Source organism: Dendropsophus ebraccatus, chromosome 7, assembly GCF_027789765.1.
Source record: "Dendropsophus ebraccatus isolate aDenEbr1 chromosome 7, aDenEbr1.pat, whole genome shotgun sequence".
Taxonomy (NCBI): domain Eukaryota; kingdom Metazoa; phylum Chordata; class Amphibia; order Anura; family Hylidae; genus Dendropsophus; species Dendropsophus ebraccatus.
The window spans coordinates 110,421,361-110,444,903 of record NC_091460.1 but is presented as its reverse complement, the minus strand read 5'-3'; the positions used below and the strand labels follow the sequence as shown (position 1 = coordinate 110,444,903).

The window sequence follows — 23,543 nt, the reverse complement described above, 5'->3', positions numbered from 1 at the left end:
GGGGGCCCATTATAAATTACCTTTACATGGCCAGTGGGACCGAATGTCAGCCTAGTCCAATTTTAGGCTGGGTTCACACACAGTATATTTCAGGCTGTATTTGGTCCTCATGTCGGGTCCTCACAGCAACCAAAACCAGGAGTGGATTGAAAACACAGAAAGGATCTGTTAACACAATGTTGAATTTGAGTGGATGGCTGCCATATAACAATAAATAACGCCCATTATTTCAATACAACGGCCGTTGTTTTAAAATAACAGCAAATATTTGCCATTAAATGACGGCCATCCACTCAATTACAACATTATGTGATCATAGCCTTTCTGTGTTTTCAATCCACTCCTGGTTTTGGTTGCTATGAGGACCTGATATGAGGACCAAATACTGCCTGAAATATACTGTGTGTGTGAACCCAGCCTTAAAGTGAATTTACCATCAGGTACATTGCTTTTAGTTTTTTTACATTACCCATTCGGTGGCAGTGTGGGGATCCCAGTGGCGCCTGGTTCCCATGCTCGGTGCCGTTCTCTTCCTGTGCTTCAGCCTGACACAATAGAGGTGCGTCACAGGGGGGGGGGGGGGGGGGGATGTCGCCACACTGGAGGGCACTGGGTCGCTCTCCAGTGCATAGAGCCAGGCCGGTGCACAGGAAGAGAGTGATGCTAAACTGGGTGGTGTCTTGGATCTCCGTGCCGGTGCCAACCAGGTAATGTAAAAAAGAAAAAGTCATGTACCTGATGATACATTCGCTTTAAGATTAGTGTTGATCGGACCTGTCAAACTGTCCTTCTTCGGCAACTTTCTCTGAACCTGAACGATCTGGTTCCCTGTTGCTGCAGAGGTTGGATGTAGCTGTAGGGCTTCCAGGAAAACATGGATACAGCCATAGGCCATGTATTCCAGGACTCCCTAGTATCCCTGCAGTTCCAGGCAATCAAACACTGAGCACTCAGGTTCAGAGAACATTGTCAAAGCCAAACAGTTTGACAGGTCGGCTCAAAACTAGTTAAGATGGGTACAAACAGCAGACTCTAATGCTGCTTTTACACAAAGCAATAATTCACCCAATTGATCGTTTAACGATTTTGAAGCAACAATTTGGTTTTTATAACGATCAGCATTTAGACGAATAAATCGTTAGAAAATTCGTAAGAAAAGTCTCTATTGCGATCGTTTTTAAGATCGCTTAAGCCCATCTTTCACATAGGGTGAGTCTTTGAAAGACTGTTTACACGAAGCGATCTGCGAATTTTTACCGAACGACGATTTGAGAACATGTTGAAATTTTTTGCTTGTCACTTGATCGTGCTGTGTCTACAAGGAAAGATTATCGCTCAAATGCGATTGTTATTGCGAAAATCGTTCCATGTAAACGCAACATAATTCACTCTAATTAGCATACTGATCTGCACCTAATGGAGAGATTTATCTGATATATCTTTGAAGCCAAAGCCAGGAACAGACTGTAAACAGAGAACATGTCATAAAGGAAATACTGGCTTTGGCTTAAAAAATCTGTAAGATCAGTCTCTCTGTGTAAACGCACCTTAAGTCACCTCCACAATTAAATCATAAAATAACTGACATGCATGTTTTATTGCTTCAGTACTTCAGAACCATCAAAGTTTCACTTCTGGGCCTTTTTCAGCAGTTTATCCAACCTTATTGTTATTTCCTAGCTCAGGGATGGGAAAACTTTGACCCTCCAGCTGTTGGTTTTCCAGGTATGATGGGAATTGTAGTTTTGCATCAGCTGGAGGGTCGGAGGTTCCCCATCCCTGCCCTAGCTCCTAGATCAGCTGTTCCCCTTTTTAATATTGAAAGGCAGTACTGTACTGTATTGTCTTCTCCTGTACAAATTCAATAAACTGCAGAAATTGTCAGGGAAAAGGAGAGATGAAAATAGAAGATATTAATCTTTTTGTTTTCACTTTATAACTAGGGAATTGTAACATGCGATTCTCTTATTCCTCATATAATACACAACACTACTACTGTAGTGAAGTATAGTATGCCTGACAGCTTTATGCTAACAATACCTGGCAGGCCTGGCGGGCTTCAAAAAGCCCCTGTCTGAGAAACCCGTCAGCTGCGGGTGATGGCGTTGTGGGGATGACGATGGGGTGACACCACCAGATAACTTTTTATTTTTTTATTTCATATTAACTGATGCCAAATGTGTAAATTACTTCTATGTAAAAATGTAAGTCTTCCAGTACTTATCAGCTGCTGTATGTCCTGCATGAAGTGGTGTATTCTTTCCAGTCTGACACAGTGCTCTCTGCTGCCACCTTCTGTCATGGACAGAGGTGTCAGCAGAGCACACCTTGTCAGACAGAAAGGAAAACACTATTACCTGTAGGACATGCAGCAGCTGATAAGTACTGGAAGATTTTTCAATAGAAATAAATGACAAATCTATATTACTTTCTGAAACCAGTTAAAAGAAAAACAAAACTGGGTGGCATTTTGAAAAATGGAGTGCCACCCGGATCCCCTAACCGTCAAGGTTGAAAAAAATATTTTTTGCACTATTACAAAATGGTACATTCACTTTAATAGGGTGCAGTTGCACCCAGGTTTATAAGGCCTAGTCCAGAGTTTACATGGCAAAGTGGTCTCCTTTTTCTTCATGTAATTCTCCTGCTATTGTTAAGGGAAGGCGGTCACAAAATTCAGAACCAAAGTATATGTAATTGTAAATAACCTTACATTAAGCTATTTAAAATTAGCAGCAGACATTTCTATCAGCGCTTACACAGGGTAACATGTATTCCAGGTTAGATTGTCATTAAACAGACTATGCACTTAGTACAGTGAATGGGTTACAGCGTTGGTTATGAAATATTAATACCAGGTGTATTACAGCGTCTGCTTGTCCTTGTCATGCAAAGAACGAGGGCATAAAACAAAACAATTCAATCCATTCTCTTCTGCTGTTCACAAGGACAGATGCAATTTTCTATTTTGGATTATGAGGGAAATAAGCCTTTCATTATATATATATGTGTATTTATCAATATTCCGCAGTGTTCCAAGCAAAGCCGATTAAATTCTTCATATTTTTATACCAGGTATGCTAAACCTTCATTGTAATGGCAGCCGCAAATGTAGTTTCTCTATTTGTTTCATTTTGTCAACAAATGTGAGGCTTAAACGTGCCTAAAAGGAAATAATGAGCGAATCCCAGACATCAAGACATTCTAAGGAATTTATTATTAAAGTGACTGTACCACCAGGCGGAGGCTGAAGCACTGGAGGCGGGCCGACTCACCCTTAGTGGAGAGAAACCCCAGCCCCTCCATGACGTGACTCCATTAGAATCAATGGAAACCTATCATAGAGGGACTGGGGTTTCCTCCCACTAAGGGTGGGTCGGCCCGCCTCCAGTGCTTCAGCCTGGGCCTGGTGGTACAGTCACTTTAAAGTACATGCGTTCCAGTTCCTTAATGTAATGCTGCAGTGTCTTTAAAGTGGCCAATGGATATACAGGGATTGTCCAGGGTTAGAAAGGGAAGGAGGAGGGGAGTAGAGATAAGCGAACCTTGGCCATGCTCCTAATCCAAAGGCTCTGCATTTGATTAGCGTTGGCGGAAGAAGTTGGGTGCAGCCCTAAGGCTGCCTGGAAAACATGGATACAGCCATAGGCCGTAGGCTGTAGCCATGTTCTCCAGGATTCCCCAAGGCTGCATACAACTTCCGATAAACAAATGCTGTTCAGACAAACCGGAGCGTGCTCAAGGTTCATTCATCTCTATTATTTTACTTTCTCATTTGAGGATTAGTAGAGGGGCATTCATTTTTCCAGACCCTATTGGCCAAAGTGGAGAGTGGTTCCAAAGAGTGTCTTTCTCTGGCAGACACCTCTCCTGTCCTGCATTACACAGACATCTTACTGATGTGTATACTGTGTAATGCCTAAAGGGGTATTCCACTCAAACATAACTTTTCAGATGTTGCTTTCCATCTCAAGAGTAATGATTCCTTCTATACTTGTTTTTATTTATTCAGTCTTCTTACCCCAGTTCTGAGCTGCTGCTTTCTGCTGAAGACACAAAAATCTGTGTGTAAACTTTTCTCTCTGTCTTCCCCTCCTCTCTTCTGAGACAGCTGATGTAAATAGGTCAAGTTGATGAACTTAAGTTGGTGATTAATCCTCCTGGCATTACCAAGTTGCAGATCAGCTGTCTCGTAAGGAAGGGGGGAGGAGGGGCTGTGTCTTCAGCAGAAAGCAGTAGCTCAGAACTGGGTGAAGGGAGACCGAAGAGATAATAACAAATATCGAATGAATTGTTAGTCTCACCATGGGCAACAACATATGAAAGTAATGTTTGAGCGGAATACCACTTTAAATTGTACATTTACTACCCTGCAAAGATTACAGTTTATTGCCGGCAGTACCAGGAGGACAGTTTGTTATCAAGAGACTTTTCAAAAAAGTAAAAATTCACATAGTGATTGTCCAAGAAGCCCCTTGAAGGCATCCACCTTCTCCAGACAGCGGGATTCAAATATGGCTCATTCTGGGTTGTGTGTACCTGAACTTTTGGCAAGTTCGCTCATCTCTAATCGTTACTGATCATTACATAATTCTTCATTTACACATTGAAACGGGTACACACAGAAATGTACAGATTATTATCACATATATGTAGTAACGAATCGCGGCCCTCACCATGATCGATTAATGCTTATTTATTTAGTGTAGTAAATCACATCCGGAACAGGCAGCGTGTGTTACAGACCCCGGAAGTTGGTAGCGGCTTAGAAATCCAGATCAGGCAGTGTCTGTAACACACGCCTGTGTTGATGGAGGGATCACTGGGAGAGTGTGTGGGAGGTGAGTTTTTTTTTTTTCTATTTATGTACAGTGGAGGTCAACTACTAAAGGGGGACTATACTGGAGACCATATACTGAGTGTTCCACAAAGGCACCCGCTAAGGCTTTGACGCCCAAGGTCCCATAAAAACCTGGAGCTGGCTCTGCCTTTTACATCTCCAATACACATCAGTTGCCAGTAGCATAGTCACATATACAGTACTTATCAGTCATAATTTGGACTAGATCATGTGATCCCACAATAAGGTCAATTTCATCTTCAGGCTAAAAAATGTTGTTACTTTCATGACTGCAGCATAGTACATGACCTATAAATCGCGAACCTTCCCAGTACAGAGAAAGATAAATCTGACCCACACAAATGGCATTGTCAATTACGGCCGAGGCACAGAGGTGACTCCGATAAAATGCACAGGATGTTGTTCTAAAATTTATTTGATAAGTATGAGTGCCGCCGTCTTTTGACCTTCACAATTTCACCTTTCCCTTCATGTTTTCTGATTTAGTTCACAGCCTTTTTTTTAGACTAGTACAATTCACAAGCAATTACAATTTCATTTAAACAAGCTCCGCTTCTGTGGAGTGCTGCGCCTTGGTAGAAATTGGCTTTGAGAATTCAGCAGTATTTGAAAATGATTAAGTAATTCTGTTGGTTGGCGGTTGATTTGTGGCTAATGACATTGTCTACCGGGCTCGTCTTACAGAGGTTTATGTTCCCTCAATAGTGGCTTTTATGACTGACAGAATTTTCATTATGATAACAACGTCAAACATAATCTGCAATGCTAAAGTATTTTACACCGTGGCTTATCAGGTTGTTCCTGCAGTTTTAGGCTAAGTTCACCCATCGTCAAAATGAACAGCCGCCATTTAATGGCAAACAAATAACGGGCAATTTTTTAAAGTGAATTTTAGTGAATTCTTTTCTCACTACCTGGTTGGTGCCGTCACGGAGATCGTGGTGGTGTGGTTCTGATTGGCGCTGGTTTCTTCTTGTGCACTTTGGCCCACTCCATGCAATGGCGATGGGTCCGGTCCCCCCCCCCCCAAAGTGTACCGATATGCCCTCTCCTGTTAGTCAGACTTGATGTTGAAAGAGGCACGTCACCCAGGGTAGGGGATATCGGTACACTGGGCCCACCTTTGCTGCATGGAGTGGGCTGCTGCTGCTGATGTTTTCTATGGTGATTTGCTACTGCTCTGGACAGTTCCTGTCATTGACAGAGGTGGCAGCAGAGAGCATTGTGTCAGACTGGAAAGAATACACCACTTTATGCAGGACATACAGCAGCTGATAAGTACTGAAAGACTTAGAGCTTCAAACTGCTTTTTCATGATAAAAATTAATTTTTCGACTAATAAACCTAATTACAAAGTTTCTTATAATCGCCTGGACAATTGATTTCTGCAAAAAAAATTCACGACAGTGACTCTTTTTTTAAACAGAAGTTTGAAACACATTTATATACCTTTCAGACACCAGTTGATTTGAAAGAAATTCTTTTTCATCAGAGTGCCTCTTAAAATGCTAATTTTAAGCACATTTTCCTCTAGGTATTTAATGGTGTGGTAGTGGTAAAGTAAAACCCTCATTTACATGAAAAAAAAAATTCAATCAGAATCTAAGAATTCGAGATTGAATTATTAGTAATCTGCTCACAATCACATTGTATAACCTACCTGAAATTTTCATATAGATTAGGTAAACTCGCGGCTATAGCAGCATTGGCTTTGATAGTCAGGTCAAAAGTGAATATATTAGCCTAATAGCATCACGTTTCATTTTTTACCATTGAGACTTTTAGTTCATGTTCTTATTAATCTGCAGCATGGCAGTACATTGTACTTTTACCATAGCTCTAATTTATTGTAATCCAATGACATTATTTAGAGGGGGCTATATTAACTCTTCTGTTGTACTATGTAACGTATCTAAAGAGTACCTGTCATGAAAATAACATTGACATGTCATGGTGATTTTTGGTCATATCTGTCAATACAGAAAAATTGGAATAAAAAATGATTAAAAAGTTGCATATACACAAGTAAGGTACCACTAGAAAGTACAGATCATGGTGCAAAAAAATGTCGCCCTGTAATAGCCCCACAGACCAAAAATGAAAGCATTGTAATGATCAGAATTGGGGGAGATTTATCAAACTGGTATAAAGTAGAACTGTCTCAGTTGCCCCTAGCAACCAATCAGATTCCACCTTTCATTTTCCTCACAGATTGTTTGGAAAATGAAAGGTGGAATCTGATTGGTTGCTAGGGGAGACAATTTTACTTTACACCAGTTTAATAAATTTCCCCCGCTTAGTCTTTTTTTAAAGGTTTTTATTTTTTCAAAGCAGTCAAATGAAATAAAAGTTACATATATTGCCTATCATTGTAATCATACTGACTTGAGGAACATATATAGCACTATAACCTTGTAAACACAAAGAGAAAAAAACAGAAGTTAAAAAAAAGACAATTGGCTGTGTTCTGAAAGGGGTAGTGCGGTGTTTAACATTTATTCACTAAATAACACACATTACAAAGTTATACAACTTGTAATGTCTGTTATATAAGTAATTGGCCCTGGAAGTGTGGTGCGGTATACTTACTGAATTGCTGTCGACCCCGGCCGGCCTCCCGAAGATGACGTCGACCCAAGATGGTGCTCTGGGTCGGGGTCGGCCTCTCCAGCCATCCTTCATGCCGGCCCCGTCTGCCGCGTCATCAGCTGCTCAGCTGCGATTGGCTGAGCATAGTTATGCTCAACAAATCGCGGCTGAGCAGCTGATGACGCAGCAGAGTTGTCAACAGCAATTCAGTAAGTGTACTGCGCCACACTTCCGGGGTGGGGGGGACACGGGGAAGGGGTCCATTCACTTAAATAACAGACATTACAAAGTTGTATAACTTTTTAATGTGTGTTATTTAGTGAATAAATGTTAAATGCCGCACTACCCCTTCAACCCCTTAGCGACCCATGACGTATCTGATACGTCATGGTGCCGCGGGGGGTGTTCAGAGTGGGGTCCCGCCGGGACCCCGCTCTGAACGGCGCTGATCCCGGCTGACATGTGCAGCCGGGCAGTGCCTCTATTAGCCGGCGCGGGACCCGTTGCAGCGCCGGCTAATTAAGCCTCTAAGTGCAGCTGTCAAACCTGACAGCTGCACTTAGAGGCTTCAGACCTCACGTCCCTGGTGTCTAGTGGGACGGATCTCCCCCCCGCGATCGCATCGCAGGGGGGAAAATCCGTTCTTCTGCCCGTGCCGGGCCTCAGCGTCGGAATGACGCTGATCCCGGCTCTGCAGCAGGCCATAGCAATCTATGACCGATCTGATCGATCTTTGCTGTGTATATACACAGCATTGATCTCTATGAGAGATCAGTGCTGTCTATATACAAGTCCCCCAGTTACTTCAAGTTACAGTAAAAAAAGTAAAAATGTTTTTTTATTAATAAAAAAATCCCCTCCCCTATTAAAAGTCCAAATCACCCCCCTTTTCCCATTTTATAAATTTAAATATAAATAAACAAACATGTTTGCTATAGCCGCACGCGTAATCGTCCAAACTATTAATTAATCACATTCCTGATCTCGCACGGTAAATGGCGTCAGCGCAAAAAAAATCCAAAGTGCAAAATTGCGCATTTTTGGTCGCATCAAATCCAGAAAAAATGTAATAAAAAGTGATCAAAAAGTCGTATATGCGCAATCAAGGTACCGATAGAAAGAACGCATCATGGCGCAAAAAATGACACCTCACACAGCCCCATAGACCAAAGGATAAAAGCGCTATAAGCCTGGGAATGGAGCAATTTTAAGGAACATATATCCGTTAACAATGGTTTGAATTTTTTACAAGCCATCAGATAAAAGAAAAGTTATACATGTTACATATCGTTGTAATCGTAACAACTTGAGGAACATGCATAACAAGTCAGTTTTACCATAGGGCGAACGGCGTAAATGCAAAACTCCCCGAAATCAAAACAAATTCCTTTTTTTTTTCAATTTGACAGCACCAATGATTTTTTTCCGGTTTCGCAGCATATGTTATGGAAAAATAATGCCTGTCATTGCAAAGTACAATTGGTTTTGCAAAAAATAAGCGCTCATATACATCTCCAGGTGAAAAAATGCAAGCGCTATGGACTTTTAAACATAAAGTGGAAAAAGCAAAAGTGCAAAAACGAAAATTGGCTTTGACCTTAAGGGGTTAAGAGCTTAAGGTGCTAAATCTGTGAGATGGAAAGTGAGGACATGATGCCCTAATCCTTTCAATATGGGGGACACAATCTGAGGTTAGTTGAGGGAAAGATCAGGAGCAACATGAGAAAATATTACTTTACTGAAAGAGTAGCAGATGCTTGGAACAAACTTTCAGCAGATGTAGTAGGTAAATCTACAGTAAGTGAATGTAAACGTAACTGGGACAACCATATATCTATCCTAAGATAATAGACTGCTGAATAGTTCTCATATTAAAGGGAACCAATCAGCACCATTGTGCAGATGTGGTTCCCTGCAGCAGTGTATAGAGCGAATGTGCAGCTTGCAGCACTTACCTACCGCGGCTGCAGCTGTAGTTTTGCCAAGGAGAATAAGATGTTTAATCATGCTGATTGGATCCCTTTAAGAGTAATGTCCCTGTATCCTAAAACTTAAAGGCAAATTAATTTTATTGCTGTAAAGATTAACATACAGTAGTTATTCCATTCCTCTGAGATCTTTACCTGTAGAGAAAATCATCTAAAAAATAAAGGTGGAAAAACATGGCTGCTGTCTCCTAGAAATAGCTCTACTCTTTTCCTTTAGTTCAGATGAGGTTTACAATAAAGCTCCATTCACTGCAATAGAAATGAGTTGCAAAACCTACATCCAATCTGGAGACAAGAGTTGTGCTGTTTCTGGAAGAAGGCAGCCTTGTCTTTATAATACTAGGTAACCCCTTTAGGCCATGTTCACACTATGTATAACACCAGCCGTTCTGTGATTCGGCCGGGTACTATGTGTATACGCTGCGTCCGTGATTTCATAGACGGCAGCACAATGTAAGTTTCATATTAATCGCGGCCATTGTTGCAAATCGGCAACAACTGTCGTGATAAATGTGAAACTTACGTAGGGTGAACATGGCCTTAAAGTACATGCGCTTTAACGTGACCCACACCTGCACAGGGAAGCCGGTGCCACAGTCCATTTTTTGAACCGCGGCCCCGTTCCTGTGTATGGCGCTTTTCTATCCATGGGTATCGGGCTCGGGCTGAAGCACTGGAGGCGAGCCGGGCCGGACTCCAATGAAAAATCTGTCAGGACCCATTACCTTCATGTGCCATGTAATGCTGGTGTCTATGTTGGAGCAGGGCCTTTCAGGCACCGGGGCCCGATGCAGCTGCTACCTCTGCACCATTATAATGACGTCCCTGGTATTAGGATATTGTCAGTAGATTTTCTTATTAAATAAGATGCAAGTAACAGGTTGACTGCATATTTAGCTTTGAATCAATAAGAATAGATCTGGGCAAAGCACAATTATGCATAATACAAGCTGGAGGAGGCAATCTGAGGGGTGAACGGAGAAACTGGCCCAGCATGAAGCCTGCATGAGGTGAATAAAGAGAAATTAACGCAAATGCCGCAGTACTAACCTCAAGTTTGTCTCTCTAGATTGAAGACCACTTGCATAGAAAGTTCTGAATCATTTACTTATTTGATATGTTTCTTTGTCATCAGTCGATTTACTCCTTATATGCCCCATTTATATCCATACTTGGCAGAGAATACTATTAAAATTCAGCTTCATATACTAAGGGGAAAATTTATCAAACATGGTGTAAAGTGAAACTGGCTCAGTTGCCCCTAGCAACTAATCAGATTCCACCTTTTATTCCTCACAGACTCTTTGGAAAATGAAAGGTGGAATCTGATTGGTTGCTAGGGGCAACTGAGCCAGTTTCACTTTACAGCATGTTTGATAAATCTCCCCCTAAGTGTTCTTACTAATGGACTTCTTAACATACTAGATTGTCCATTCCTTCAGACCATCACATATGGTTGTGTTGTCACACATTTCTAAATTGCTTATGAGTATTACTCAATTAACCCCTCCCTATCCAGTAAATATAATGAAATGGTCTTGTATGCTGTATGGATCCCTGTAGTGAGATCTGAAGAAAAAAAAACTGTTCCTGATCAGTTGATTCCCTTTGAGCACAGCATCCATTGTAAAAACATTTCCCCCTCATGTTGATATACAGTATATAGTATAAGAGGCTATTTAGGCACTATGGGATGCATTTTTTATAAATGTCCCATCACGCTGATAAAACAGCCATTTTGACCATTGATTTCTTTGGAATATGTTTCAATAGAAGCCCTGAGGCTTTTTGGGTGCTTCTTTTTATATCTTCAACTTTTTTGGAAAAACTAGGAAACATCTATAAGAAAAAGAAAAAAACACTGAAGATTTTTTTCCTTTCAATTCTAAATAATAATAATTAGCGTACCTGCCATTCAGTAAAACAAAGAAAATTGATGTATTAGAGATGTCAAAAGCTTTGATTGGTCGATTCTGGGTTTCCACACCCCACCGATCACTAGAACCAGCAGGGGGTGGGGCTCAGCTTGGTTTTGCTGAAGGAAATGGGTCCATAGACTTCTATAAAAGTATTTTCCCTGATGTGAGGACAGAGAATTTTCTTCTAAGGCTTGTACACACCGTATTTGTTCAATGTTTTTACCAAAACTTAGAGTGGATCCTACACAGAAAAAGACCACGACCACATAACGTCTTTTTTTGACTGTTTGACATTTACGGCCAACATTGTTTCAAAATAACGGACATAATTTTGAAATAACAAACGTTATTGGCCCACAAAAAGTAAATAATTTTAAGATTTGACTCTGTTGTGGCCTATTTCTGGTACGAATACTGACCAAAGAAACAAGTGTAAAATGGTGCTGCACTGAAGTCTCACAATAAGACATTTAAGGGTTAAGATAACCTTAAGATAACACATGCCAATATAATTTATTGTGCAATTTCCGACTTTATATTGGCAGCACTTTATCATTGTTCTTCCTTGTTGACGCTTTTCTAGTAAGGAAAAATAAATTGATTCCTGCGGTGCGAAGAACAAGCTTAACATATTCATGGCGCAAGACGAATTTCTCCTCTAGGAAAATATGATAAAATAAATAGAAATTGATTTCTTCCGTTGTAGGCACGTCTTTCCAACACTTGGGTAATACATACTGAAGAGCAATGAAATCACTTGATGTCTAGGACAGCTAGCACATGTACAGAAGCATTAATGGTAATGGCAGTTTAAGAAGTGTTTTGACAGTCTTCACAATAAATATTAGAGTGCAATATGGGAGACCAGCTTCCCACCGCAAACATGAGTGACGGTAACGTGAGAGACAGTGTATCCTGGGTAAAGAATAGAATGTACAGGTGTTACTATTAGTGGAGAAAGATACGCCTTTCATATCATTGTGGTGATTGATAAACTATCTAGATTTTATAAGACAGTAAATGTTCTACAACGGCCGTGATTTTTACAGAAATATACGTGCCACTGCTGCCTAGGAATCCCAGCCGGAGCGTATACACATAGTATACGCTCCTGCTGGGATCTCTCGAGGCGCCGCAAACAACTAACATGTCAGTTTTTCTGCGGCTCGCTCCATAGTGTGCAGTGGAGAGTTCTGATGCAGGCATGCACGGATGCGGCCAGAAAGATCATCCGGACGGTACTGCAGTACTGGCTGGGATGATCTTTTCAGAGACCGTCCGTTCCGTGACCCGGCCAGGTCACGGAACGGCCAGTCTCTTACAGCATGTGAACATGGCCTTATAGTGCAGACTGCAGACTCAAAATTGACACCATTGGAAGGCAGGATTCTTTGCTTCAATTTGGTTGCCGGTGGACTGATCTTCCTTTCCTTTTTCTCTGCCTTCTCTTTTTTCCTTTCTCACTTCCCCTTTTTTATTAGAAGTTAATTTAGCACTGGTTATTAAACTGTGTTAAATAAGCTTAAAAAAAGCACTCCCCCCAAATACTTTTATCATATTCCCCATGCAGGATGACATATAATCAACTGTGATGATTGGTTTCCCACAGCACGGATTCATTCCGGTGCTACGGTGCCCACTGGCGCTCATGTTCACTCGCTGGCCCGCAGTTAAGCAGGCTGGAAGTCAGACTCTTCAACGCATCTCTATGAGAGCGCTCCCATAGAGATGCATTGAAGACCCTGACTTCTGGTCTTCAAAATCTCAAGGGGAAAGAACAGGGTCAGAAGAGCAGTGACGCAAGAAAACAGGAATCTTACAGCAAGTGAGGAACATTATTAGGGAATCTGCCAGCACCCGGGCCCAATTTCATAACTCTAATCAAGAGTCAAAGAGGAGGGATGGTAAGGCACTTGTACCGCACTCTGTCACGCCTCACCACTTTTTCTTCCTTGAATATTCCAAACTGCCCGCCTCCCGCATGATTGCACCATCCTCCTGATCTGCGCATGCGCCACTAATGCCTACAATAATAGAGGATGCAGAAGGCCCACGGTCTGTGACATTAGCGACGCCTGCGCAGACCAGGAGGATGAGTGATCAGGCAGGAGGCCAGGCAGTAATATTCATGGAGAAGGAGGAAGGAGTGGTGAGGTGTGCCAGAGTGTTGCACAGGGGCTTCACAATAACTCCCATTTGATTCTTGATTATATTAAGAAAATCTGTATTGTACAGCACCTTTTCCACTGGCAGAATAGCCACAGGTAACGTGCTAACTGATGTAATAGCACCTACAGCGCACTTAGGTTGGGTCTGGATGCTGACTGTTTCCCTTTAATAAAGACCTGGGGAAACATTTTTATTTGGCACCATAAGTGCAAAGGAAGACTAAGGCTGTGTTCCCACTTCGGGATCATAGGGGGGAAAGGCGCCATCTCGTAATATTAATACCCGCAAATAATGATCATGATTTGGGGCTGTGATTATAACAAGATGGCCGCCGTTCTTCCCTATGACCCCGTTTTGGCAACATAGCCTAAAAAAGCATTTCAAAGGTGCCTCATAGCCTTTAAATAATATTTACACTTATGTCATGGTTTTGTCATGTAAAATAAAATTTGTTGAATTCTAACTAATTTTTTTATTGAATCTCCTGTTAAGTGCTTTATTGTTACGCATCAAGAATAAAATACAGAAACAAATAGGTAAGGGGTTTTCCAGGATTATAGCACTGACAGCTGGCCCGCCGGCCCCCAGTGTGACCAAACCCCCCTCCCCTCTGTCACGTGACTCCATTAGAATCAACGGAGCCACGTCACAGAGGGGAGGGCAAATCATCACACTGGGGGCCGATGGGCCAGCCCCCAGTGCTTCATGCCCAGTCAGTGCTCGGTAATAGACTACCAGTGGTACATTCGCTTGAAATTTTCTTTTAACAGTAGCCATATGAAGTGATATAAGGCATATAGATTGATCAGAGTGAGCTACATATGCCACAAGTGCATAGAGATAATATAAGAATTGCCTTCCCATAATGCACAGCGTCACTGCAGTGTTACAATGTACAATGTTGCATTCCAGGGAAGTCAATGTGGTGGATTTTCCATGTAATGTGTGATATTCCAGAGGCTTGCAGCAGACTGGAAGAATTCTTTTTCCTGCCATCGCTGTTATGACTAGGCCATCTATAATGAACCTATGTGTGGCATGGCTGCGAAACACTACGGTATCTCATGTTAAGCTTAACATGTTTCCATATAAGGGGAACAAAAACCTGTTCTGCTACTGTAGCTTTAGCTTGGGTTAAAATGTGCTGCTGGTGTGGTGAAGATGGGAATATCCCTGTAAGGCTATTCGTGAACTAATTTCATTTGACCTCCTCTCCTGTGTGTGTGTGTGTGTGTATGTATGTATATAATATATATATGTATGTATGTGTATGTATGTATATGTATATATATATATATATATATATATATATATATATATATATATATAAATAAAGATAAGTCCGCAGCACTGTCCCTGTAAAAAAGATGGTTTATTGGCTCATGGATACACACAGCAACGTTTCAAATCCATCCATAGGGTCCTTTCTCAAGCAAGTCTTGACTTGCTTGAGAAAGGATTCTATGGATGGATCTGAAACATTGCTGTGTGTATCCATGAGCCAATAAATCACAGTTTTTCACCATTTTGGAGTGCTGCAGTCATATCCCTTTGTGGAATATATATGTCAGAAGGAGTCGGAAGCTAGAAAAAAACTCTGTAGTTTTTTTTGGCTGTATTCCGGCAACATAAATAATGGTCGGTATTTCGTCAGTTATTTGTACAATAATGACCGTTATTTGGACTCAAACAGCCAAAATAAGACATTGCAGGAACAAAGTCTTTAAAGGGTGACTCATTTTCAAACTACACAGCTCCAATTGCTGTCTCCTCTCTCCTCTGCTCCACTCAGCGAAAGTGAGCGGTATATAGGATTGCCAGAAAACCCATAGGCCTGTATTGCAGAACATTTACTATTCAGTCTAAAACGTGCGATTGTATGATTTCTTTATCCAGCCGAATAAGATTAATTTAACAACTATTCAAAAGTTTGTGAATAAAAATAATCGCAGAACATTTGCATAAAAAGGTGAAAAAATATTCACAGGCTACTGACTAGCCTGCCCCTGTTTTTGCTAATTTTTTTTTAAATTGGGCAAATGATAAGTTGGATTATGAAAAATTTTGGCCGCATCTATAAAATACTCGCCCTATCGAATACTGGTTCCTAAACATCAGCGCGAAAACCGTAAATTCACCAAAAATAGGAGCAACGCCCTTAATAGATGTCATGTCCCCTTTGTGTTTTCTTAGGTTCCTAGAATTACGTGATTTGTTAAGTAACAGTCTTTTCTTCCTCTTTGTAGGCTCTTTACAACTCTATCAAGAATGAGAAGCTGGAATGGGCTGCGTAAGTATCATTTATTCTTTATGATAGCATAACATCCCGGAATATTTATACTTACAGTACATTGTATTCAATAATTATTATTGTCTCCTTTGGATCAAAATGATAGCTTTCTTGTTGAATTTGCATCTATACAGCTATAACAGTACTTTTGCCATCTACTCACCTAGTGGAGTTCTGAAATAAGTTATATATTCTGTCAGCTCTTTGTTTTCTGTTATTTTTTGTAACTCTTTAGTATTAGCTTTGTATTCATTATTTTTATGCAATTCTGTGGTTACTTACCAAATGTAATTAGGATGCTGTGGATGAGCGTCAGAAAGGATTAGGTGGATTAAGACACTGCAAGGCGTTGTCATTAATCGACTTACAAATTCTGTGATGCTCGAGGTTCAGGTTGATCACTACAGAGGGGTCTGGACATAAGGAGAGATTTGTCTTTCCTCTTATGCACCAAGTAATAAGGAATTATGAAGGAAGTCTGTCACTCTTTTCCCCTTTAATTGTTAAATTTTCAATTACTGGCTCATATGATGTCATACTTGTCTCTCAGGGCTTCCCCTAGTGTTGCACAGTAAGTACACATGCATAGAGTACATGCTATAAAAGCCGTGCGTTAACAAGGGCAGCATAATTCATGTGCTTTACTGTTTGGAACCTGTGCTAGTTTTTACATTTTGGGAGAGAATTCTTAGTCAGTGTAAACCAAGAGTAGACTGTCTGAGGGTCCTATTACACGGAGCGATTTTTAACAATTAACAATAGAGATGAGTGAACCTCGAGCTTGCTCATGTCCATCCGACATTAGCCCCAGCTAATTAAATACCGAACGTTCGGGTTCGGATGGACTCGAACCCGAACCCAGTTTGCTCATCTCTAATTAACAACTAACGATAAACGTTCACAAACGAGATTGTATATTATTAACATAAAATAGTTCACCATATTAGGCTGCATTCCCACGTTCCGTGATCCTGACTGATCACGGACGTGGAATGCATGTACTGGAGCCCCCCCACGCCCGGACAGCATCTGTAATTAGATGCTGGGAGCGGGGGAGACTGTATTCATAAGCGCCGTGCTGTAGTGACAGCACTGTGCGGCTGATTCATTACAGCGCAGCGCTTATGAATACAGTCTCCCCCGCTCCCAGCATCTAATTACAGATGCTGTCCGGGCGCGGGGGGACTCCGGTACACGCATTCCACGTCCGTGATCAGTCAGGATCACGGAACGTGGGAATGCAGCCTTACACAGAACGATAATCGTTAGTTACGATCGTTACTACGATCGTTATTGTGATTGTCACTATGATTGTTTACACCTTCTGATCCCAGCAACACAATGAACAATTACACTGAACGATTAGTGATGCGGAAATGCGGAACTTGAGCGAACAAATGTGGAATTACAGCGAACGATTAGCGAATGATTATTGATAATTTTAGGTTTAGATCTTAATCAACGACATCCGAATGATTTTCCTATTGTTGCCTGCAATTACACAGAACAATTATTGTTTAAATTAGAACGATTTATTGATTCTTCGCACAATTATTGTCCCATGTAATAGGGCTCTAAGAATGCGCCAGATTTTACAACAGTGGCTGAGTCTGAAAATCTGCCTTCTGTTTAGATTGTCCAATCTGAGTTCACACCTTTATTTAAAGATGTGTGAACTGAATCTTACAAACTTTTTCGTAGTTCATAAGATGGCGGCCACATAAAAAAATACACATTAAAAATAAAAGATTGGGTATGCTTACCTGTCTGTGCTCCTTTGTTCTTAAAGGAGAAGCCAGGTGAAAATAGAAAATCTGGGACAGGCAGGGGTGAACATAATAAAGTATACTTACCCGTCGCTGTGCCCCTGCAGAGCTGCTTCACCCCTCCCAGATCAACTGACAGAAATCAAAACTACCCCAGCTGGCTGATAGATTGCCTGTTAGAGAGTCAAAAATTGCAGCAGTGTCCCAGTGACTGGCTGGCTGAGGACCAATCCATCAGCTGGGTTGTGACATTGCAGAAGGGAGCACTGGAGGTGGCCCGAGAGTAGTAATACGGGCACGGAAAAGTATACTTCAGTTCCCCCCTGCCCCCGCCTGCAATGGATATTTTTTTTTTTTTTTTTTTGCTGCACTTACCCTTTAATGAACATATCCTGGTTTAGCTTAAACACATAACTGTCCAGCTTTTTCTTTTATTGGTAGTTGACAATAAATGAGTACATAGCACATAATAGTGGACATTCAGGTCAGAGGTTCTATTCATTTTACAACTGATCTGCAGTGTGAAAATAATCAGGGACTTTATCTCACACCCGCCTTCTAGTTCACTCCAGTAAATAGTTCATAGTGTACTCTGGTCAAATGGAGCCTGTGAATGAGTTCTTATGTGCACTCAAAGAACATTTGAAACTATTTTATGTGATGCAGAGAGGCAATATCCTTTGTTAGATGGGGTGGAATGAGGCTTTCAGTCAGCCGCTGTTTCTGTGAATAGGTTGCTCAAACACTGTGTAGGTGGTCACTGTAATAATAATATACAATCACTGTCATTCATGATGGTTGGGTTGTGGGCGGCTGTTCTCAGATGATGGTTCAAATCTAATGTTCAAAATGTTTATTGTGTTTAACCTTTAGTCTATTGGTGAATCAACAGCAAAATCAGAAAGTCAGAAATCATATAGAGGAACTGGCATCCAAAAGCGCAGACTCTACACAACAGGTGTATAGATTACTGCACGAGGAACGACCTCCAGTGGGAATATGACACCCAGCATTGTTTTTAATATTCACTTTCCGCAATAATCATGCATGAAGTTTCTCCCACAATTAACAACCTCTTGTCAGAATGTGCACCCTTTATACTAGAGGTGGCCAGGTTTCTTTCAGATAGCATTCTGATTGCTGGGGCTGATTTAATATGGACAGACCATTCTCTACAAACACTCCTACGGTACCTTCTCGTAACACCAGTTAATTGCATATAGATACCTGTTAAGAGAATAATAATAATAATAATAAATTTATTTGTATAGGATAGTATACTATTAGAGAAGGATTTGTAGAAGCTGGAGCCTTGGGCAGAGAAATGGCAAATTACATTTAATGTAGATAAATGGTTATACACTTAGGCCATATAAGTAATGAGTAGAATTATGTCCTTAAAAACTGCTTCCGAAAAGGAAGGATCAGACCACATATGGAATACTGTGTACAGTTTTGGGCTCCTGTTTATTAGAAGAATACTGCTGAACTGGAGCGGGTGCAGAGGAGGTGACCAGGATCAGTAAGGGAATGGGTGGGCTACAGTACCAAGACATATTATCAAGCTTGGGGCTATTTAGCTTAGAAAAACGACGCCTTAGGGGCAGTCTGGTTACAATGTACAAATATATGAATGGACAGTACAGAGATCTTTCTAGTGATCTTTTTACACCCAGGCCTTTACCCATGACAAGGGAGCATTCTGTATGTCTAGAGGAAAGAAAATTTCACCAACAACACAGATGCAGATTCTTTACTGTAAGAGCATTGAGACTGAAACTCTCTGCCACATGATGTTGTAATGGGTGATTCATTAAATAACTTCAAAGGAGGCCTGGATGCTTTTCTCTATCAAATGTAATATAAAGTTATGGATATTAGATTAAATGTGATTATTCTGATTGCCATATTGAAGTCTGGAAGGTTTTTTTTTCCTGTCATGGGGCATTTGGCATCTGCCTCTTGGGGGGGGGGTTGCCTTCCAGTAGGGGTATAGGTTAATAGACTCTTGTCTTTTTTTCAATCCTATTAACTTTGTAACTATGCAAAGTTGTGTAATCCCGGATACCAAGCAGTTGGAAATGAAATGTGACGCACAGAACATAAACTATTGTGCAAATGTTAATACCTTTGATGGTGCAAATAATATTTGTTTATGTCTCCATGTAATTTTTTTTCCATGCCCAAGACTACACCCCCTTTAGTATAACAGTCAGATTTATTGGAAATTTGCCAATATTTTGCTGGAAACTTTTAATTATTAGATTGGAATGGAAAGTCACATTAAATTTGTTTAGTGTAAGCTTTCTGTAACAGTTATTACTGGTAATGAAAAAAACTTGTAAAAAAACTGTGGAAAACATAAAATTTATACTAAAAGGGTATGTTCTTACTGAATGAAATTCCACAGATTTGTTGCAGATTCTAAATATATACTTGCAGAAATTAAATTTATACTTTTGGCACTGGGTGTATTCGTGGGTTAAATGGAGGCTCCCAGCTACAATGGCAGTTAAAATACAAAAAAATGTTCACCCTTAGTGTTCAAAGACAGATACACAAACAACAACATTTTTGTGAGAAAAAGATCCCAAAGCACTGGCTACAAGACCTAATCTGCAGTTCATTGCTCATCATTAATGATTGGATGCAGGAAGGGAAGGTGGGTCTTTCTCTGCCTTGTAGTCACTCCCAGCTCTCATATAGCAGTAAGTACCAGGACTGGCACCTCTACTTTTAGGATGAATATTGGTTCCATTTATACAGCTACCTAAAATCTCCCAGGAAAGAAGGGCAGTAAGGAGGAGTCTGCTGTACTCTTTGGGGGACATTTATTATGGTGCGGATTGGCCATTTTATGAAGTAGAGGGACCAGATGTGAATACCATTTGTTTGCACACGCTTGTTGTGAGGATACATTTTTGCATCAGGCCCCTCTACACCCATTGTGCCAGAGGAGCAGGGAGGGGGTGGAGAGGGGGCAGAACGGGGGGTGCGGGCTCTGTGTCCGCTCAATTTAAGGTGTAGGTTTTACTACGTGTGCACACTGGTGCATACAGGATTTATGTAGAGGCATTGCGCAAGTACATAAATCTGCGGAATATCAGCAATGCAGGGACATTTTTAAACCCGGCTCAAAAAGCGCTGGACTTAATGAATATGTCCCCCTTTGTATTCCAGGCTTACATTATGTGGGTGTAGTTTTAGCCCCCAGCTACTGCATGATACTATACCCTTAGAGTGTTCTGACATCTCTAGGTTTGGGTCAGGAGACTAATGCCACCATAATGTTACTAAAATCCAGTATACTGTACCAAGCCCAATAATACTAGCATATAAGAAACAAATATTATTGCCAAACTTTTTCCACTGACAATACAACAACATAGTGGCTAATACGCCCATATTATTAAATAAAATCCAAAAAAAAAATAAAAACCCTTATAGAAGTAAATACTGATTACATAAAATCTACACATCATGGGGGAGATTTGTCAAACATGGTGTAAAGTGAAACTGGCTCATTTGCCCCTAGCAACCAATCAGATTCCACCTTTCATTCCTCACAGACTCTTTGGAAAATAAAAGGTGGAATCTGATTGGTTGCTAGGGGCAACTGAGCCAGTTTCACTTTACACCATGTTTGATAAATCTCCCCCCATGGGTATACATGTGATTACAGTGCAGTTAGTTACATTCAGTGACTTACAAGGGGCATATTCTATGATCAGTGACACTCACCTTTCTTCTCTTCTTGCCAAGCCATTGTGAAGGCTTTTTCTGGTGTGCCTTTTCTTGGCAGATGCTGCCAGTGATTTTAGGTTCTTGTATTGTATTGCTAGATATCCTCTGTACCCTTATATGGTACTTGGGCCCCCTCTGTGCCCCAGTATAGTAATTGGGTCACTCTGTCTCTATAAAGTAGTTAGGCCCCCTCTGTGCATCTATAAAATACTTCGGCCTCTCCATGCAGCTGCCCCCCACCCCCCAGTAGTATCCCTTGCATAGTTATTAACCCTCCTTCCATAGGTAGTCTCCCTGGTAGATAAGAATAACCTTGTGGGTAATCCCACCCCAGTACATCGTATCCACCATGTAGGCATCCCCTATAAGTAATCCCCCCCCCCTCCCAGTATATACTATTTCTCCATGTAGACATCCCCTTGTAGCCAATCCCCCCTAGAAGTTAACTCCTCCTCCTCCTCCTCCCCCCCCCCCCAGTAGGCATACCAATGTACTGTAGTTAATCCCCCGGTAGTTTGTGTCCCCTAGTTAATAGTATCCCCAAATTAAACCCCTCCCCCTGTAGGCAGTCCCCCAGCTAATTATATAAAGAGCCAAGGCCCCCTATCTCACAGGAGATAGAACCCCTGAGCCCACTGTGTGATTTCTTGCTTCCCTGGTATGTCAGTCTGTGCCTGCCCATCACTGCAGATAGGCAGCCAAGGTAGTCATTAGGATCGTTCCTAGGAAAGTACCATATTAGTGCACCAAGAGGTAAAGTACCGTCCCTGGTGCACTGAACAGACTCATTAACATGTTACTAAAATACTTATATATTTCATACTAATGCATTGTAGCACCGTGTTAAAGGCACTATGTGCCTCTTTGTAATGTCCCCTATGAAGATTAGTTAGGATGCCCCTTAAAGATTGCCTTCTAAGGGTGCCTTCACACATACCGTATCGCTGTGTATTTATCGCACAAAACTCGCACGAAACTCGCATAAAACTCGCATGAAAGTAGCTGCGTTTTTTGTGGTGTTAAACTCTGCTATGAAAATCATGTGAAAATCAAAATTCGCATGTAAAAATCGCACCAAACACGCAGCGAGAATACACATACATTGACTTTATAGCAATTAGTATCGGGGTACAAACACACACACCGTATACGCAGCAGATACACAGCAATTACGCAGCAGATCTGCAGCAGATTTGATGGTGCAGATTTAATGCTGTGTTCAGTTATTTAGATCTAATCTGCTGCGTATTTGTTGCGTAGTTGCTGCAGCGTGTGTGTTTATACCCTTACTGTGGATTTATGTGCGAGAAACTCGCAGCGATAACTACGCAGCAATACGGTATGTGTGAAGGCACCCTAAGATGTATTAACAGTTCCACTATATGGCTGGGTTCACACTACGTATATTTCAGTCAGTATTGTGGTCCTCATATTGCAACCAAAACCAGGAGTGGATTAAAAACACAGAAAGGATCTGTTCACACAATGTTGAAATTAAGTGGATGGCCGCCATATAATGGCAAATATTTGCTGTTATTTTAAAACAACGGCTGTTATATTGAAATAATGGCCGTTATTTACTGTTATATGGCGGCCATCCACTCAATTTCACCATTGTGTGAACAGATCCTTTCTGTGTTTTTAATCCACTCCTGGTTTTGGTTGCAATATGAGGACCACAATACTGACTGAAATATACATAGTGTGAACCCAGTCTTAATGATACAAAATCTGCTCATCACATCACTTGAAACATTAAACATAAGAAAACTTCAGATAATGAGCACATTAGGGGATTGTATGACTTCAGGAGTATACCTTCTGGGCTGTAAGAAATTTAACCTTTGCAGGTGCATTTTATAGCAGACTATTCTATGAAGGTGATGGTGACGGGGGCCGTCTATACGCAGTTATCAGTAATATGTTTCAGAAGACTACACTGCAAATTACAACATAGACATTGTACTGTATGCAAATGCAGAACACCAGGAGGGAATCTCAATTTCTTACTGCCCTGCGGGATAGTATCTCTTGGTCTATACTAATTCACAGTGGGTTCTAATCTGGTCTTTAAGAAAAACATTTATAAAACAAATTTACATAAACTTAAGGTTAGGGCACATTGCACTCCTGTTACTCTTCCAAGCAGAGGCAGTGAGGTGTTTGGCAGTCATCCTACAAGAGAAAATGAAATTACATATAATTACATTTAGGGTG

The 23,543-nt window shown here is 41.1% G+C and overlaps 1 protein-coding gene across 6 annotated transcripts in view; it reads left to right on the top strand.

The window, feature by feature from the left end:
• PSD3 (pleckstrin and Sec7 domain containing 3) overlaps positions 1–23,543 on the top strand; it is a 286,235-nt gene that overhangs the window by 187,668 nt on the left and 75,024 nt on the right. For all 6 annotated transcript variants that reach the window (XM_069978141.1, XM_069978144.1, XM_069978142.1 and 3 more), the window contains one exon: positions 15,773–15,816. In XM_069978141.1, coding sequence (XP_069834242.1) covers positions 15,773–15,816 — 44 coding nt within the window. The remainder of the gene's footprint in view (positions 1–15,772; positions 15,817–23,543) is intronic.